Here is a 17,293-nt window from a genome sequence, read left to right as displayed (position 1 = left end):
GCGTCAAATCCGCCCCGGCGCAGTAATATCTATCGTATTGACCACACCAACAGCGGCAGCACCATGGCGCAAGACGACTCGGTCGATTTCGACGTGATCGAGGGGCAGAAGGAGAACATCCAGTCTCTTCCCGGCGGTCGCTCGGCCAAGAAGCTCGTCGAGATCTACTCGCCATCGCCTCTCCACAAACTGGCGACCCCGACCCCTTCGGACACGCGCAACGTCAACGATTGCATTCGCGCCGAGTACGAGGCAGAGCTTCAGAACATCAACGAGTCCGACGACCCCCTCGACGTGTTCGACCGATATGTCCGATGGACTCTAGATGCCTATCCTTCTGCTCAGGCAACGCCTCAATCACAACTCCACAGTCTTTTAGAGCGAGCGACGAAGACCTTTATTGGCTCAGCACAGTACAAGAACGACCCACGATACCTCAAGCTCTGGCTTCACTACATTCACTTCTTTTCTGATTCACCTCGGGAGGCCTTCGTCTTCCTATCGCGACATGCGATTGGCGAGAACCTTGCCCTATTTTACGAAGAGTACGCAGAATGGCTAGAGGGAGTCGGTCGCTGGGCACAAGCCGAGGAGGTCTACAAAATGGGTATTGAGCGTGAGGCTCGCCCCGTGCAAAGACTGCTGAGAAAGTTCAAAGAATTCGAAGAGAGACTCGCGCACCAGCCGGACAGCGTCAATGAGCCCACGTCCCCCGCTTTACCGAGTGTACGGCCAGCATTGGCGGCCAAGTCCAACCCTTTCACTGCCGCTGCTGCTTCTAGCGACCCGCAAACTCGACGGCCGACGAACGGGGGACATTCCAAGTCCACAACAAAGCCCAAGATGGCCATCTTCTCAGATGCGGATTCGAAGCCGCCTGCCTTATCGACCAAAGATACAGAGTCAAAGGGATGGGATACAATCGGTTCGATGGCGGAACGCAAGAAGGAGAACGAGGTGGAGAAGAAGCCATGGGTCGGCGAGACACTCAAGGCTGGCGGAAAGAAAGCCACGGCGGCGAAGATGTCGGTGTTCAGGGATCCGGTATGTCCATCTCCTTGACCCCTTAAGCCCACCTGTTGATGATCACAGGACTAATGTGTGGCCTGTTTGGTTGTATTGTATTTCAGTCATTATCCCAAATAAACAACATTATTGTTGTGCCTGCGAAGAACCAAACAACTGTTCATCCCCAGACAGGGAAGCGTGAACGCATTTATGTTGACTTAGCCACGGTGTACCCCACGCCAGAGGAGCAAGGTACCGAATTGAGCTTTGAGGAGGTCATCGCCGCCAGGCGAGGGTGGCTGGACCACATTTGGGACGATGAGCTACCACAGGAGGACACGCTCGATTCTGAACCTGCGAGCCCTACGCCGGTCCGGGGCATTGTCAAAGACTTTGGCCGAAAGTTGGTCATACATCGTGACCCTGCTGGAGCAGTGGATGAAAATGGTGCACCCATGGAGCCGCCTCGCCCTGCTCGAGGGACGAAGAAAAAGAAGCAGATGGAGTACAACGAGACACAAATCAGTGAGTATCATATTGTCTAGTCAAATGGAGAGGGCTACTAACCATGACAAAAGTTAAAGCAAAGCTCGACTCCCCCTCTGGACCGAAGCTCAAGAAGAAGAACGTTTCGGAACCGACCATGACACTGCACACAAGGGCAGCTACCGATGACATCTACGACATTTTCAATGCTCCTCTGAAATCATCAGGGCAGAGCGAGGCTAGTGAAAACGAGGAGGACTATGACAGCGAGGGCGACTACTCTACGGATGCGGAAAGCACTTGCACTACACGCCAGGTCGACGCAACCGAGCGGGTCGACGAGGACGAGGATGCTAGGAGTGTGAGCGAGTGGTCCGATTTCACCGCTCGGAAGCACATCCCCAACATAGGAGCTGATGCAGACAGCCTCCCTGATGAGAACCGCCACTACACGCAGATGTCAGAGCTGGGCAATCTTGGGGAGAATGACTACTCAAGCTCGCGGGATGATCTACCTCGTGCCGATGAAGAACATCCAGATACGTCTGACGACGACAATCCAAGAACTTGGTCTTCTTTTGTACCGGTGCCACCTGAAGATTATGACCCGCCCACTCGGCCTTATAGGGACCCGGCTGAGATAGCGAATAATCGTCTCCCTTTCATGACACCTATCACGGAACGGACTGAGGTGTCCCTGGAGGTCATGGTGGAAAGGAGAGATCAGTTCAAGACGCCGTGTAAGAAAGACAGCGCTGCGATCTCGGTTAACAATGATGAAGAAGCCTCAGACTTGGAGCCTATGAGTAGTCCGATTCGAGAGCTAATCAGCCCTCCCAGCACGACGCCGGCTGGTCGTCCCCTTGTACCGAAAGCGGCGATCGCATTGAGTCGATCGGTACCTCACAAGTCTGCCATGGGCAGAGGCCCAATCATCAAAGATGCGCAATGCAACCCCATCGACGAGTCTGTGCGCAACGAGATCTTGGCCAAAACTCAGCCTCCCTTGAGCGCATACAGCGGGTTCTATGACCATCGGGAGGAGAAGTCTGAGCGTAGCGGCGACATCCGCCGGTACACCAAAGCGCTGCAAAAGCAGGCTAGGGGTGACAAGGCAATGTCGCCACAAGCACCCGTGAACATTGGGTTCCCCGCGGGTCAGGTGTACTCCATCAAGAGAGAGCTGGGTGCAGGAGCGTTTGCGCCCGTGTACCTGGTCGAGAACTCGGCTCCAAACGAGATTGAGAATGACGAAAAAGCGGTGGTGGCAATGGGTACAGGAGCGTTCGCGGTGAGCCATCGACACACGGTTGAAGCGCTCAAAATGGAGAATCCCCCGACACCGTGGGAGTTCCACATGATGCGCGTGGCTCATATTCGGCTTGGACCTCATCACCGAGCAACCGCTTCGCTATCCTATGCCCACGAAATGCACCTATACCGGGACGAGGCGTTCTTGTTCCTCCCTTTCCATCCTCACGGGACTCTGCTTGACGTTGTCAACATCTTCAGAGCCGAGGCATCGGGCGTCATGGACGAGCAGCTCGCCATGTTCTTCAGCATCGAGCTACTGCGCACCGCTGAGGCACTGCACGCCAAAGGCATCATGCACGGTGACATCAAGCCGGACAACTGTCTTCTGCGTCTCGACAACCTGCTTGGAGATCATCAGCCAGAGCGTCAGCACGCTCAACATGGCCCCCTATCCAGTCAATGGCAAGCAGACGGCAGTGGTGGCTGGGGCGCACGGGGGGTGACTCTCATTGACTTTGGACGCGCCATTGACATGCGTGCCTTTGCGCCAAACGTCCAATTCATCGCTGACTGGAAGACGACGCAGCAGGACTGCGCGGAGACACGCGAGGGGCGTCCATGGACGTGGCAGCTCGACTACCATGGTCTTGCGGGCACCATTCATTGCCTGCTGTTCGGAAAATACATTGAGACCGTCCGCTGCGATCAAGGTGGCATTAGTATTGGAGGACGCAAGTATCGCATCCGCGAGTCGTTGAAGAGATACTGGCAGACCGAGCTATGGGGTGACTGCTTCGATGTGCTGCTCAACCCTGGGTCACACCTCGAGAATGAGGATGGTAGCAAGATGCCCATCTTGCGATCGATGCGTGATGTGCGCGAGAGGATGGAGAGATGGCTCGAGGACAACTCGGAGAGGGGCACGGGTTTGAAGGTTCTGATGATGAAGTTGGAGGCCCACGCGAAGGCGAGGAGGCATTGAAAGCAGCCAGACAGGCAGCCAGCCGTATGAGTTCCATGATGGAGGAAGAAGCGTTGTTTTGGTTTGTACACGGTCGGCGCAGCGTCTATATCTAGTTGATACCCAGAGTGCGGGAGGCATTGTCGCTCCTTTAGTCTACATGATTATTACAACATAACTAATGCGTACAGCGATCGAGGCTAATCGCTCTCGTCGTCTGACGCCGCTGCCCTCTTCTTCTTCTTGCCTTTGGTGCCCTTCTTTGCGTCTTTGGCCACTTTCTTATCTACTTGCTCCTGGATCTTGTCTCGTTCGCTCTTCCCGTTGGCTTGTAGCTCTATTTCGAGCTTCTTGAACTCGTCGCTTTCGGGATCCATGCCTATAAGGCTTTCCAAGAGCTTAATCTCGTCAGCCCAGACTTGCTTGTCCTCCACGGTCTTGCCCTTCTCATCCTTCTTATCGATCGGTGTTTCGAGAACCATGGGCACCCCACGGAATTCATCGTGGTTCATGACGCTGTGGAAAGCGCGAAGACCGAGGAATCCCGTGCCAATGTTGGCGTGAAGGTCGCGATGGGATTCAAAGGGGGCCTTGCTGTCATTCACTACTAAAGTCAGTACTGGAGCATCTCGAGAAAAAGGTAGGATACGTTGAGGACGTACAGTGGAAGGCTTTGAGGTACTTTGCCCCGACAATCTCATTGAATGACTCCACGGTCTTCTCAAAAGTCTCCGGTGTGCGCAAGTCGTAGCCCGCCGCAAAAGCATGACACGTATCAATGCACACGCCGACCCGGCTCTTGTCCTCGACCAGGGCGATAATGTCCCTGAGATCCTCCCAAGTAGAGCCGACAACATTCCCACCCCCTGCCATGTTCTCAAGCACGGTCACGACGGACTTTGTCGCCTTGTGAGATTTGTTCAGCTGCGCCGCAATGCGTCCACAGGCCTCCTTCTTCGTATCACCACCCGTGTTACCAGGGTGGAAGTTGTACAGCTTGATGCCCAGCTCCTCACATCTAGCCAGGTCGTCCACAAAGGCTTTGTAGGCCTGATTGGCCTTGGCCTCATCCGCCTGGGCGAGATTGACGAGATAGGATCCGTGGGGGAGGGCATGTGCCGCCGCGTCGTATGCGCTGTGCCGGCACCCGGAGATGAAACCATCGCGTGCATCGGGTGCCAGTGGCGGGTTGTCCCATTTCCGTTGCGACTTGAGGAACAGCGCGAACGAGTTGGCGCCGATTTGGACTGCGTTGGTAACTGCATTCTGCACGCCTGCGTGCTCATCAGCTATGTGCTCGCGGTTCAAGGTGAGGTAAACGAGACGGACCACCTGCTGCACTGACATGGGCGCCAATGTACATGGCCTTCTCCAGGGACGGAATGGGTGTCCGCACCGCGAGAGGCGAGGCGTCTTCCTCCTTTGACGCCTTGGTCTTGCGCTTCTTGGGTTCGGGCTTCGCAGCGCGCTTTTTCTTCTTTTCCTCATCTGCCTCAAGCACCTCGACCTTCACGTCTTCATCTTCCTCTTCCCCAATCTTGCGTTTGTCATTGATTTGTTTCGCGGCTGTAGCTTTGACCTTGGAAGCAGCTTTCATCGTAGCACCCTTGGCCTTGATACCATCTGTTTCTTCGTTGTAGTTGACTGTCGCCTTGGCTCGCGACGATGTGCGTGCCATTGTGGATGCAATGTGCCAATGGGCAATTGTGAAAGGGTAAGATGCACCGGACCTCGTCGGGGTCAAGTACTTCAACAGTGCATGGAAACAATGTATGGACACGGGCATGTCACCATAGGGGGTTGAATGGTCCGGGTCAATCGCGGCTACGCGTGAATTGATCGCTAAGGGAGACGCGGCTTCACGTGCAATCGTCGTCATTGAGTTGAAAATTGTCGCTTACCCTGCACGCACAATATCGACCACAGTTCGAAGCTTGGAAATAGGAGGAATCGTGACTGACGAAAACTCAAAGCATTGTGCAGTTTTTTTACACTTCCTAAAAGTATATAGCTGTCACCCAGATTTGCTTAGATAGCACAAGTTCCTTGGTTGACCTCTTTGTAAGCTTACCCAACAAACGGGCCACTCCATCTTCTGACCCTCTACACTAAGATATCAACTTCAACTCAGAAGTACGTCCGCTGGCAAACTGGTCCTTGTACTCATTCCATAGTCTCTCAATCTCCTCGACGTAGAGCTCGTGCAGCCTGTCAATGTCCGCCTGCGCAGGCTGGTTGCCATGCGGCCCGTCGACTTCGATGGGCTTGCCGACGACTATGTTGACCGGACGGCGGTATGGCATGAGGCCGACATCGTAGTTGAGGACGCCCCGTCCGTGGAGAGCGGGCACTGTGAACTTGAACACCTTAAGCATGAACTTCTGGATCTTGTGGACCAGAGGGTGGGTTGTTGGGCTGAGCTGGTCGTAGAGGTCATTCTCGCCAAAGGCCAAAACAGGGACCAAGTCGGACCCGGTGCGCAGGGCCATCTTGACGAAACCCTTGCGTCCTTCGAGGATCAGTCGCAGGCTGCCAGGTTGCGCCTCGAGAGATTCGCGCGCGCCGCCAATGACAATGGACACGGCGCGACCAGCACCGTCATTGTTGGGCCCACCCTTGCTCAGCGTATTCCAGATGGACTCTTTGGACACGGAGCGGATGCCCATTAGCAAAAGCCAGTCACGGTAGAACGGGAGGCGGAAATTGGACTCGAGGGTGAGCAGGCTGTTGGTGATCCCCGGGAACTTGTCGGCAAAGCCCAGCGCATTGGTCGCGAAAGACAGCCAGGCGCCATGCGAGATGATCCCATGGGGATGGTATCCAAAAATGTACTTCCTCTCTGGGGACAGGTCGTGAGTCTTGTGCAGCTTCGCAGGAAAATAACTGGCAAACAACGTCCACAAGGGCAAGGACCTGAGCCACTCTGACCTGTATGCCAGGTTTCCATCCATGGATGCCGTTGAGGTGGACAGGTGGATCAGGTACGGAATCAAAATGGGCCATGCAAATGGGTTGGCGCACGTAAACCAGAATGCCGAGACGAACAGGATAATGGACATGCAGTGGAACAGCACCGCAGCTGTCTGTAGCCGACGCACGAGCGGCACTTGGATAGGTGCAAAGCGTACGCCGCCAGCCTCCCACGCCTCTGCCTCGTTGGTCTGAGATGTGCCCCGGCGAATCGTGGAGCCTTTCTTGATGATGGGATACTCTTCATCCTCTTTTTCATCCTGTCGTTTGTTCGACCTCGGCCTGTCGGGTTCACCATCAGCCGATGCGGCTGCCGCATATGACCTTGAGCTCTCGTTGCTCTGCGCTGGCTTTCTCTTGCGGGGCTCGCCATTGGGTTTGATCTGATCGGAGACATTGACCTACGCGGACAGAGCTTTAGCAATCATCTTGGTTGCTGGTAGTATTGATCGACGTACCTTGACAGGCGTGCTGCTTCCATTGGTGCTGGCGACCCTCTCGGTGGAGGTATTGGCCACCGTGACCACCTTTTCCGGGCTACCATGGACTTGAGACACTGTCGAACGTTAGCTGGCGAACATGGACTCGGTGTGCAACATGTCTGCTCACAGTCCAGCGCAGGCCCAGCAGAAGGGTCGTTCGAAGTCATGGTGATTCTGACTCTGCGAGGGAAGCACAGTTGATTTGCCGGGCACGCTCGGGGACTAGAGAAGCTCCGAGGCACGCGCGTACATGTACAATGTACTGAGTAATGAAGCCAAGGTCGGACAGGTGGTCGTCGCGCCGGCAGCGGCGGGCAGTCAGTAGAGAAGAAGAATTGCTGGTCGGCGCACCAATGACGTCGACGCTATTATGGCGCCGGCCAGCCGGTCGATCGTCGCCTAAAGGTTGCCTTAAGTACTGAGGTACCTAGTTGGTGGCACCTTCGGTGCACTCGCCACAAACCAGCCAAGCACGTGAAAGTGGACATCTGCCACGATGGGCAGATGGACGAGCTGGGTCTGCCTCACTAACCGATTGATAAAATCGAAGATAGTGTTGGTGAATGCCTGACATGTACCTGTGGTAGGGAGATGCTTCTCGACAAGCCTTTTCATCTTCTGCCACGAGGCAACTAACTACCTGCACTATCTGCGCGTCTCTGTGATGTTACTGGTACATGGAAGGCGCGCCCAATTCCAGCCCGCAAATCTTGCCGACTCCGTCTCTTTGGGTATCGACATCAACATCATGAGCCTCAGTCTAGTCGCCTTTCACCCCCGGGCAATCTTTCGCTTCGTCTCGTCCCGTTCGCTGTTCGGCCAACCCCCCTCCCCATTGCACCTGTCGATACCATTGCATGTCCCATATATAAACAAGTGGAAACGCCTGCTCGAGCGCCTTGCCTTACAGATCCTTAAAAAACAATAAAACGATTGTTGTGAATGGCACAAGCCCCCTCACACCCTTCTCCGTGTAAATCGTAAACCAAAGTATCACTACTCTCGCAGCAATCGATTGCTTTGCCCAAGCCATTGTCAGGACGACAAGGCAACCTCGCCACCACCATTGTCGCGTTGAGCCTTGGTCATTGCAAGCTCATGCTCGAGCGTGGCCACCCTCTCGTTGAGGCCCTTGATCTTGTCGTCCATGGTCTGAATATATGCCCACACATTGGGATCGGCCTGCGCAAACATGTTCTTGCTGTTATCCTGAGTCTGGTTGCCACTGGTCGTAAAGCCCGCACTGTTGGCCGTCGCGTACCCAGGATGGGACAATCCGGGGTACTTGGCCAGGCCGTGCGGCGACTGAAGGTCAGTCTGCCGACGGTTTGCCTGCGACTGCTGCTGCGACAACCCCGGCGAGCGTTGCCGTGGAGCTGAGCTTGGTTCGTGGCCTGATATGCCGGGACTTAATGGCTTGGGACTTTCCGTCATGCCAGCCTGAGAGTACAGCCCGGCGCTGTTCCCTGCCACTGGAGCAGAAGAGACACTAGTGTTTGGCGTGTGGCTGCCAGCCATGCTGTTGGGCACGCTCGTGGAGCCGGCGCTGTTGCCCTGTACCTGTACCTGTGCCTGTGCTTGTGCAGCGTTCGGTGGGTACAGCCCGCTGCCCGATGGCCGAGACATGGCAGGTGGATAAGTCCTCGCGTGCGCACCGTGGCCATCCGTCTCGCTGACCGAAGGTTGCTGCGTAGTGACCGTAGGCATGCTTTGCCGCCGCAACTCCTCGTCGTCGGGGTGATCATACGCAAGCCCAGACATGACCGACTCGTCGGCGTCAAGAGTGTGACCCTCAAAGTCATCACCGTCCGCAAAGCTGCCCATACTCGTCCTTCGTCCAGCGCAACCCCCGGCCCCCTTAGTGTGTCTCGCTAGCGCGTCGCCACGGGCGAACTTGCGGTCGCACTTGGGACATGTGTGTGGTTTCTCCCCCGTGTGAAGCTTGCCGTGGCGCTTGAGGTCGTGTAGCCGGCGGAAGCGTAAGGGACACTCGGTACACACAAAAGGCTTCTCTTGGCTGTGCGTTAGCAAATGACTCTTCAGATTGTGGTGTCTTGTGAATTCGGTGCTGCAGTATGGACACCTGTGCTTCCGCGATCCAGGCAACGATGGCGAGGTCTGCTCTTGTCCTGGCGTTGGGAAGGTCATACCCCGTGGGGAGGCTTCTGTCATGCTGCCACTAGCCTGTAGAGACCCGGGATACGAAAGCGAGCCCGGCTGCGGGCGTTCGTCTCCAGCAACGTGATGCACGTCTCCGCCGTCCAGCTTCCCGTCCACATCCATTGGCGCAGGGCTAGCTGTGACGCCGGCACCATCGATGCTGTTGTGCGCGCTCTGGGGGCTCATGCCATCTTGCTGGTGCTCGGTCTGGTCGCCTACCCCCGGAATGATGGAGAGCGAGGGGGCCGCCGATCGCGAGTCCATGGATGCAGTAGGCGCGGTTGGAGGCGCGTCGCTCGGTCGGCTCATTGCCTGGGCGTCGCCTTGCATGAGGGATTCCAGGACTCGGTGAGACGGGTTGTCGCTGCTCGGGGCCGGGCTCGCGGGTTGCTCTGCTTCGCGACGTCGACGTTCGTCTTCGAGGGCTGCCGCACCGGTCAATGGTGGTGGTGGCGAGTGTCCCGCTGCCAGAGCCAGTCGGGCTGATTTCGCGGGCGATTGCAAGAGGTGTAATTGTTGCGTAGTGAACGAGTTCGGCGACGGAGGCGTGCTCTCGCGTTGGCGTTTTAGGAGCCTCGCGGTTTCTTCTGGAACGAGCGCGGTGCCAGCTGTAGAGGCCTGCAGATGGCGACTGGACGGCGGAGTACTGGTCGCGACGTTGCCCTCGTCGGATGCCATAAGCGGTGATGTGGTGTTGTATCAGCTGGCCCGGTAGTAAGAGTGATATCAAAGCCTGGTGCGTCCCTGTTTTGCAGCTAATATTCACCAAGCTTGCTCAAGGACTCATGTCGAGGCGTCGGCTTCGAGGTGTGGCTGAGGGTCGTGGCGAGAGCTGGCCGGAATGCTTCAGTCACGTCGTGTTTTTTTTGGTGTCCAAGCTGTGACGGCAACGGACAAAATATTGTGAAGGCGTTATCAATTGTCGACAATTTCTCGATCATCCACAGTTCTGACTTTTGCTAGGGGAATAATAGTCAGTTGGGGTGTTATCATGAGATGAGAATGAATTATCGGAGGCAAGGCTTGATTGATCCAAAGAGGGCAGGCCTGCGCGCAGGAGGAGGAGACAAAAAGTTATTGACGGCGGCAGCTGTGCTGGGGCTGGGACAGGCGGGTTGGCCTGCCCTGCGCGCCGCTGGGTCGCGCTGGCTCCCACGCTAATTTGTTGACATTGAGAACCAAGTGGCCACTAGACACTGGCCACCGGGCACCGGGCCACTAGGAGACCGTGTCACTGTAGCCGGCAAGTCCTTGTCCCGATCCACCTCCAACCAGATCGTCATCCACTGACAGCGCGGACCAGTGGGATGTCAAGCAATGATGGGAGCAAGCCTGGCTCCAGTCTCCAGCCAGCTGCCAGCCGGATCTGGATGCTTCGTTGACGACCAGGCGGACGAGCCAGTGACGGGCACGAACAGCACCATGACGCCACAGGGAGCGGACTTGCGAGCAGGAGGATGGATGACAGAAAAATCGGGGAATCGGGGGACTGGATTCGTACCTACGAGTGCAGCGGAAGCAAGGAAATCCCCAGCCACTTTCCACCTTCTTTTCGTTCGCTCCACTGCGCTGCGGCGGCGATACCTTGGCTTGGCTTGTTGTTGGAGCGCGCGTTGTGCCACACACACCCACCTTTTCCAAGGATGGACCGGGAACGTGGCTGGAATGACGGCCTCGCAAGGAAGGGGCTCTTTGAGAACGGCGCCGATCAACGCGAAGATATCCGGTCTCGAACCCGAGCGCTACACGGATAAGGAAGCGTTCGTCTTTGGTTTATACAAAGAAGAAAGATTGAGTTGTTGCAGATAGGATAGGAGACGAACGACATCGTCCCCTACCGTGTATTGTACGTGGTAGGTAGATGTTTGCACAGCCGCAGGCATGCTTAGTGGCAGTTATGCGCCGCGAGCTGTGGCGCACACCTTTCCACTAGTGCGTCAGCCCCCCCTCCCAAAATCCTAGTGAGGCTTGGGCAAAACCTGAAAGTAACACGGATCACACTTGCTGATGGTGCCGATGTTGTGCAAACGGTGCTGCAACGGAGCATCGGGTCCTGGGGCTTGACGGCGTCCAAGTGGTTTTGATGGATGCTGTCAATGACAGTCAACACTGATGCACACATTCACAGTGGAGAATTTGCAGCCATCATTCACTGCAGTGATGGCTTTGATCAAACAACTACAAGCTCAACTTGCTTCCCACCGACTTGCAGAAGTCCAGTTGTTGCCAACCGTACGTACCGTAAGGCAAGAGGATACGGAGCCCTCTCTCACCTTGACTCAGGGTCGCCGCGGCACCACGCGTGGAAACTTCCAGAGGCTCTAGTCCGTAACTTATGAACTGTACGCGCGATGGGTATGTGAGACCAGCGCGCAATGTCTTTAGGTCGATAAACAAACATCTTGCTCAGACCCAGCGCGGTCCAGCAACCTGAAACGGGGCGGAAGTGGCGGTGCTGGTGTTCTCGCAGATCTCCGTCGGGGACATACATCACAGACATTTGGCCCTCCAGCCTCATCCGCCATTTGGAAATTGAACGAGGTGGCGGCAAGGTCCTTTGATATGCTTTGTTTGTATTCTGAAACTTGAATCTTGTGAAAAGCACAGGGGTGGTCCTGCAGCGATTCAAGAACACCCACCATCAGTTCATGTGGCGTACATCCGAACGTGGCGGTCGTAATTACTACCAGGCGATCCGCAATGATTACTGTAAACTGCGCCGACGTGTCCGACGTGTGGTGAGATGTCATCTCTGGCCTGGCACTACGAAAGACGGCCAGATTCGACGACTCTCGAGATAAGCCAAGGCCTCGACGATGACCTCTTTGCCACATCCAGCGGAAGATGCTCACTCGGTTGAGCTGAAGGGGCAATGTGTGGCAGTTGTTCGCCCCGCGGAACGCACATCTGCCGGCGTTAGCTGGTATCCGGCAATCGAGCCTAGAGAGCCAATCTGTACAGAATGCCCCTCCCAGGCTGACGTCGTTTCTCTGTGACACAATCATCGCCGAGAGCATGTACGCACTGGTCCTCTTGCTGGCCAACGCGAAGCTCTACAGGCCAGTGTTGCTGGATCCGGGTCAACCATATCGTCCAAATGTGGCGATGTGTAATCTGGCGAACCAAAAAAAGAGGCCATGCCCCTAGATGTTAAGTAAGGCGAGACCAACATCTGGTCGGCTCTGGACATGCACATGACTCGAATGGCCTGATGAACAGCTTGGGAACCAGTCTTTGCAGTGGGCATGGAAACATCACGGACTGGATCGCATGCTCTCGATTGTTCCGTTTTGACTCAGGTTACGGATACCAGCAGTCGACTGTTGACGGGCGGTCAAGTCATAAAACCCCGCGTCTAATAAGCGTTCTTAGCGGCGGACTACATGTGAAGCAGGTATCTGACGTGCTGTGTGGCTCTACATATTAATATGCCCATCAAGTATTCATGGCGATGAATACATAAATAGGTGTATCCTTGTCTCACAAATGGCCGGCTCAATCGCTAGATGTACCCAGCGCCGTCGGCATGATCCGGTTCGTAATGTCTTGGCTCATATCCGTCTAATGTATCCGTACGTAATGGGGAGCATGCCGCGTGCTGCGGGCCTTTCATCTATAATAAATACCCGGGAGTGTCCGTGTCAAACCAGACGTCTCAGTCCGCTACACTGTAGCCTCAAGCCATAACTTCGGGCACAATGCGTGCCGTTTCGACTTTCGAGGGGGAAAAACTGCTGCCACAAACAGGGGCCAGTGACTCGGCTCCGTACGTGTTCCCTACGGATTATCAAGAAATGAGCGACCTGAAATGTATACGCCCACCGCGACTTAGCTCAAGGCTAATAAGCATTGGACAAATTGGTCAATTGATGAAGAGGCAGCACCTGTCACTAGGGGCCTGCGGGGAGTCGTCAACAAACGGCAAACGATCAAACAGCTTCATGTGTCGAGGGACACGCGCCGCCTCCAACTGCCGCCTCCAACTGCCGCCTTACCGGGTACCATTCTCGGAAGTCTCGAGATATTATTATAATAAGTGCAGCACTCGCGCGGATCCCATTTCGACGGCGAGCATGGCCAGGTCGTCGCGAAGAGACAATACTTGCCCGTATTATACGTATACTGAGACGAGCGAGGCCAACAACCATGAACCAACCGTGTCGACTACTCAACCGTGGAGAGACTAGCGCCAGGAACGAGAGCGGGTTCCTGAATTGGCGCATATGCCTACAGTTCCCAAGGGATAAGGGCACTGTGTCTGAGTACTTGTCGCCCGTTCGTGGTCCAGGGCCAAGCCTGCTTCGAAAAGGACGCGTTCGGTGAGAGGCGCAGCCGTCAAGAGGTACGTCCAGAGCCAAGGCTACTCCTATGTGATGGTCAGTGACTCAGTCATTAAAATTTGCGCAAAGATTGCTGCGAGGACTCGCGACTTTGAGGCGCTTAGAGAGGGAGGGAGCCTGGCTGGATGGATATCTAGCACAGTGTTACAGTGCTCCTGACGGGGCGCGGTGTCGATCCCAAATTGGACGGTAGCATCCATGATCGTAATCACGAACAACATTGACCTGTCTGATATGCTTCTCCTTCGCGGATAATGAACATATTTTCTCGTCCGCAGCGCTGTCTTTGTCTTTTGCGACCCTGACGGGCCCATGCCCCCCATTTACATCGACTGTGTAGAGAGACATTGAAGTTAGTGCGTGCCCATGTGCGTGAATCATGGTTGGCCCTCTTCGCCCTGTCAACATGCTTGTTAATTTCCCAGACACGGCGAGCCAAGCCAGCCTTTCCAGGCCTGGTCAGCCATGTTCCCACCCCTGTAAAGACGCGCAAAGGAGAACAGCGACGGATCCACCGACAATGGAGTTCCTGGCGCGCCGCGCTGCGCCGCCGTAATGAGCTAATATCATTGGCGACTCGAATGGGCCGGTCGAGCAGATGGAGCCGATGGACAGGTCTGCCAATGCTCTGAATCTCCACCAGCTATATCCTCTCCTTCCCTCTGCTCTCCTATCCCGCTCTCATCAGGCCTTGTCGCTCCTTTAACGCCTTGCTTCCTCACCTAAACGAGTGTCAGATTATCTCTGCTCTCGCCCACACTCATTTGATCGGTTCACCGACTCTCACGCTCGCTTCCGCTGCCAATTCTACGCCGTTCGCTTAAGACCGAAGAGAAGGATAACTATCATCTGGTGAGTACAAGACGGCGCGACGACACACGAGACTTGGACTAGCTGTACAAGATTTGGAAATCCGTATCATATGCGATGCTGCAAAACAACCGTGTCCCAGACCCTTGGAATACCGACAGCAGATGCCCCGACGCGCCCAAAGCAGAGATAGGACGAGACGAGCTAACCATGGCCACTTGCACAGCTTTTCGACGACTTCGTTGTGATTCGCAACAATGAGATACACTCAGTACACCCTGGCGGCCACTCTGGTCGCTGGCGCCGCTGCGGCCGGCGGTCACCAGCACGGCCACCAGCAGTTTCACGCTCGCCATGTCGCCCATGTGGAGGAGCGCGACGCACCCGACGCTGTCACTGCTTGGGTAGCCGGTCCCACCGAGACCGTCTACGTCCTTGACGGCGAGCTGATTGAGGCCGACGAGGCCAAGGACCGCATCGACGGAGGTGAACTGACCATCGTCGGCGAGTCGACCCCGACGTTCGTCCCTCCCCCGCCACCAGCGAAGCCAACAACCACCGCCGAGGCGCCTGAGCTTGGTGCCCAGTTCATCGAGAAGGTCACCACCAGCTCCGAAGTCCCCGAGCCCGAGCCCGAGACGACCACCAGCTCTGCGGTCCCCACGACTTCCGCTGCGCCCCAGAAGTCGTCGACTCCCAAGCCCGTCACCGGCGGCGGTGTCGACACTCCGTTCCCCGATGGTGAGATCAAGTGCTCCCACTTCCCCTCCGACTATGGTGCCGTCAGCCTTGACTGGCTCGGCTTCAACGGGTGGGCCGGTCTTCAGCAGGTTCCCGACTATGTCTTGGGCTCATTGAAGAGCATCGTTGACATCCACACTGGCATTTCCGGAGACGACTGCGAGTCGGGCACCATGTGCTCCTATGCTTGCCCTCCCGGCTACCAGAAGAGCCAGTTCCCCGAGGCTCAGGGCAGCACCTTGGAGTCCATTGGCGGACTCTACTGCGACAGCGAGGGCATGCTCAGGCTGACCCACGATCCCAACGGCGACGGCGAGTACCCTCTTTGCACGAAGGGTGAGGGTGGTGTCTTCATCCAAAACGACCTCGATGAGGTTGTCTCCACCTGCCGCACCGACTACCCCGGCACCGAGGGCATGTACATCCCTGCTATTGCTGGCCCCGGCGACAAGGTCGAGCTTTGCAACCCCGACCAGAGCTACTACACCTGGGACAACAAGGGCACCTCTGCCCAGTACTACGTCAACCCCAAGGGCTTCGACAAGGAGGAGGCCTGCATTTGGAAGAGCGACAAGTTCCCCGACAAGCTCGGCAACTGGGCTCCCGTGATCGCTGGTGTCGGCTACACTGATGATGGCAACACATTCCTCTCCATCTTCCAGAACGCCCCAATGAGCACGGCCAAGCTGGACTTCAACATTGAGATTGTCGGCGATGTCAACTCCAAGTGCTCCTACATCGACGGCAAGTGGACCGGCGGCAGCAACGGCTGCACGGTAAGTGGAGACTGATCTTGACTTTTTGAGTTGCCAATGCTAACATGGTCGCAGACTGCCTTCAAGAAGGGTGGCAAGGCCACCTTCCGTTACTTCTAAACCGTTGTCAAACTCGTGGCTCGGGTGTTGAATGTTGTGTGCTGTTGGACCTTCTTGTAGACCTTGGGGCCTGCAGGCTTTTGCTAGCCCGGGGCTGGCTGGCCTGGAGGAAGGCGGTCGTGCGCCATTATTGTGTATTCAAAGAGTGTTGCTGTTTCGTTCGCATCGGTCCCTGTGTGTTTGCTGTGCGTTGCCTCGCTGCCTGCCAGCGTCGTAGTGCCCCCTGCTCCTGGCGTGCGCCTTATCTTGTATATAATGTATCTCGGCTGGTCGCGACGCTTGAACTCACGCTTTGAAATGGGGCCCTTTGCAAGTTGCCATCGAGTGATTCGGTGCCCTTGGGATTGGTTGACGTGAAGGGAGGTCTACTGTGACTCTGTGCAAGTAGGTTGGGTCGGGTTGGACCAGGTCGAAGGTGCCTGGTTATAGTGGCCTGGAGTGAATTGGACGAAGAAGGCGCATGGGGCCAGGCCCAATTACACGTCAATCTGACGTAGCTGAGCGAACGCAGCCGATCAGAATGGGCCGCCAGAGCCTTTACAGAAGACATACCGTGACTTCACCTTCAGGTTGACGAGAAACCCACCAGCAAATGCTGGCGTCGTCACCAACCATCTCCTCACAGACAGACAGACAGAGATTCGGCAACATGAACCATCACAACCCCTTTCGCAGAGCAATCCACAGTTTGTTTTGTATGCTGTAGGCTCGCAGCTTGCCTTTCGCCTTGTCCACCTCCGCCACTGTGTCGGTGATCCCGCTAGTCGCTTGCAGGGCGCCGGACGAAGAACCCCGGAGCAATCTACGTTATCGAGATCGCCTAGCGCAACGCTTTACGCTGCAGCCTTTACCCACTCCAGTCCTCTCCGCAGGTAGCTAATCTACATGTACGTTGTCTGTTATCTTTTGAGTCTCACGTACTCTATCGCATCAGACGTCAATCGCATCCTTTCCACCTACTATTGATGCTTGCCCATTCATAGCAGCACTCTGCACAATATCAATCCTTAGCCCGCAGGCACCTGGAACTCCACTCAGCAGCCAGAAAGCCTGATTCTGCGCTCCAAGAGTATATTTCATCAGTAGGCTGTTTCAACTTGTGGTCCTCCATACCAACGACACGGTGGTCGCTCAGACTGACTATTGGAGTGATCAGCTCAGTGGATAATACTCTCCAATTCCTACAGACCCAGCCCATGATACTAC

The 17,293-nt window shown here is 55.8% G+C and overlaps 5 protein-coding genes across 5 annotated transcripts; 2 read left to right on the top strand and 3 right to left on the bottom strand.

Moving 5' to 3' along the window:
* Nucleotides 1-63: 63 nt before the first annotated feature.
* On the top strand, nt 64-3,730 carry J7T54_007581 (Checkpoint serine/threonine-protein kinase-like protein; the record flags this gene model as incomplete). The annotated part of the gene is made up of 3 exons (XM_051508991.1): nt 64-1,044; nt 1,197-1,533; nt 1,587-3,730. 3 exons carry the CDS (start codon nt 64-66, stop codon nt 3,728-3,730), a joined length of 3,462 nt encoding a protein of 1,153 aa, XP_051359982.1.
* Nucleotides 3,731-3,909: 179 nt separating this feature from the next.
* J7T54_007580 (uncharacterized protein) lies at nt 3,910-5,387 on the bottom strand (the record flags this gene model as incomplete). The annotated part of the gene is made up of 3 exons (XM_051508990.1): nt 3,910-4,313; nt 4,372-4,983; nt 5,051-5,387. The coding sequence occupies 3 exons, from the start codon at nt 5,385-5,387 to the stop codon at nt 3,910-3,912; spliced, it is 1,353 nt and encodes a 450-aa protein (XP_051359981.1).
* A 430-nt stretch (nt 5,388-5,817) lies between these two features.
* Nucleotides 5,818-7,328, bottom strand: J7T54_007579 (Diacylglycerol O-acyltransferase 2A-like protein; the record flags this gene model as incomplete). Its single annotated transcript, XM_051508989.1, has 3 exons — nt 5,818-7,080; nt 7,138-7,235; nt 7,289-7,328. The coding sequence occupies 3 exons, from the start codon at nt 7,326-7,328 to the stop codon at nt 5,818-5,820; spliced, it is 1,401 nt and encodes a 466-aa protein (XP_051359980.1).
* An 868-nt stretch (nt 7,329-8,196) lies between these two features.
* Nucleotides 8,197-9,999, bottom strand: J7T54_007578 (Zinc finger and BTB domain-containing protein 7A; the record flags this gene model as incomplete). The annotated part of the gene is made up of 1 exon (XM_051508988.1): nt 8,197-9,999. The coding sequence occupies one exon, from the start codon at nt 9,997-9,999 to the stop codon at nt 8,197-8,199; it is 1,803 nt and encodes a 600-aa protein (XP_051359979.1).
* Nucleotides 10,000-14,728: 4,729 nt separating this feature from the next.
* J7T54_007577 (uncharacterized protein) lies at nt 14,729-16,087 on the top strand (the record flags this gene model as incomplete). Its single annotated transcript, XM_051508987.1, has 2 exons — nt 14,729-15,988; nt 16,043-16,087. The coding sequence occupies 2 exons, from the start codon at nt 14,729-14,731 to the stop codon at nt 16,085-16,087; spliced, it is 1,305 nt and encodes a 434-aa protein (XP_051359978.1).
* Nucleotides 16,088-17,293: the final 1,206 nt, after the last annotated feature.

Source organism: Emericellopsis cladophorae (assembly GCF_022114955.1).
Source record: "Emericellopsis cladophorae strain MUM 19.33 chromosome Unknown NODE_52_length_165805_cov_119_926832, whole genome shotgun sequence".
Taxonomy (NCBI): domain Eukaryota; kingdom Fungi; phylum Ascomycota; class Sordariomycetes; order Hypocreales; family Bionectriaceae; genus Emericellopsis; species Emericellopsis cladophorae.
The sequence above is the reverse complement of the archived record's forward strand: the minus strand, read 5'-3'. Positions and strand labels throughout refer to the sequence as shown.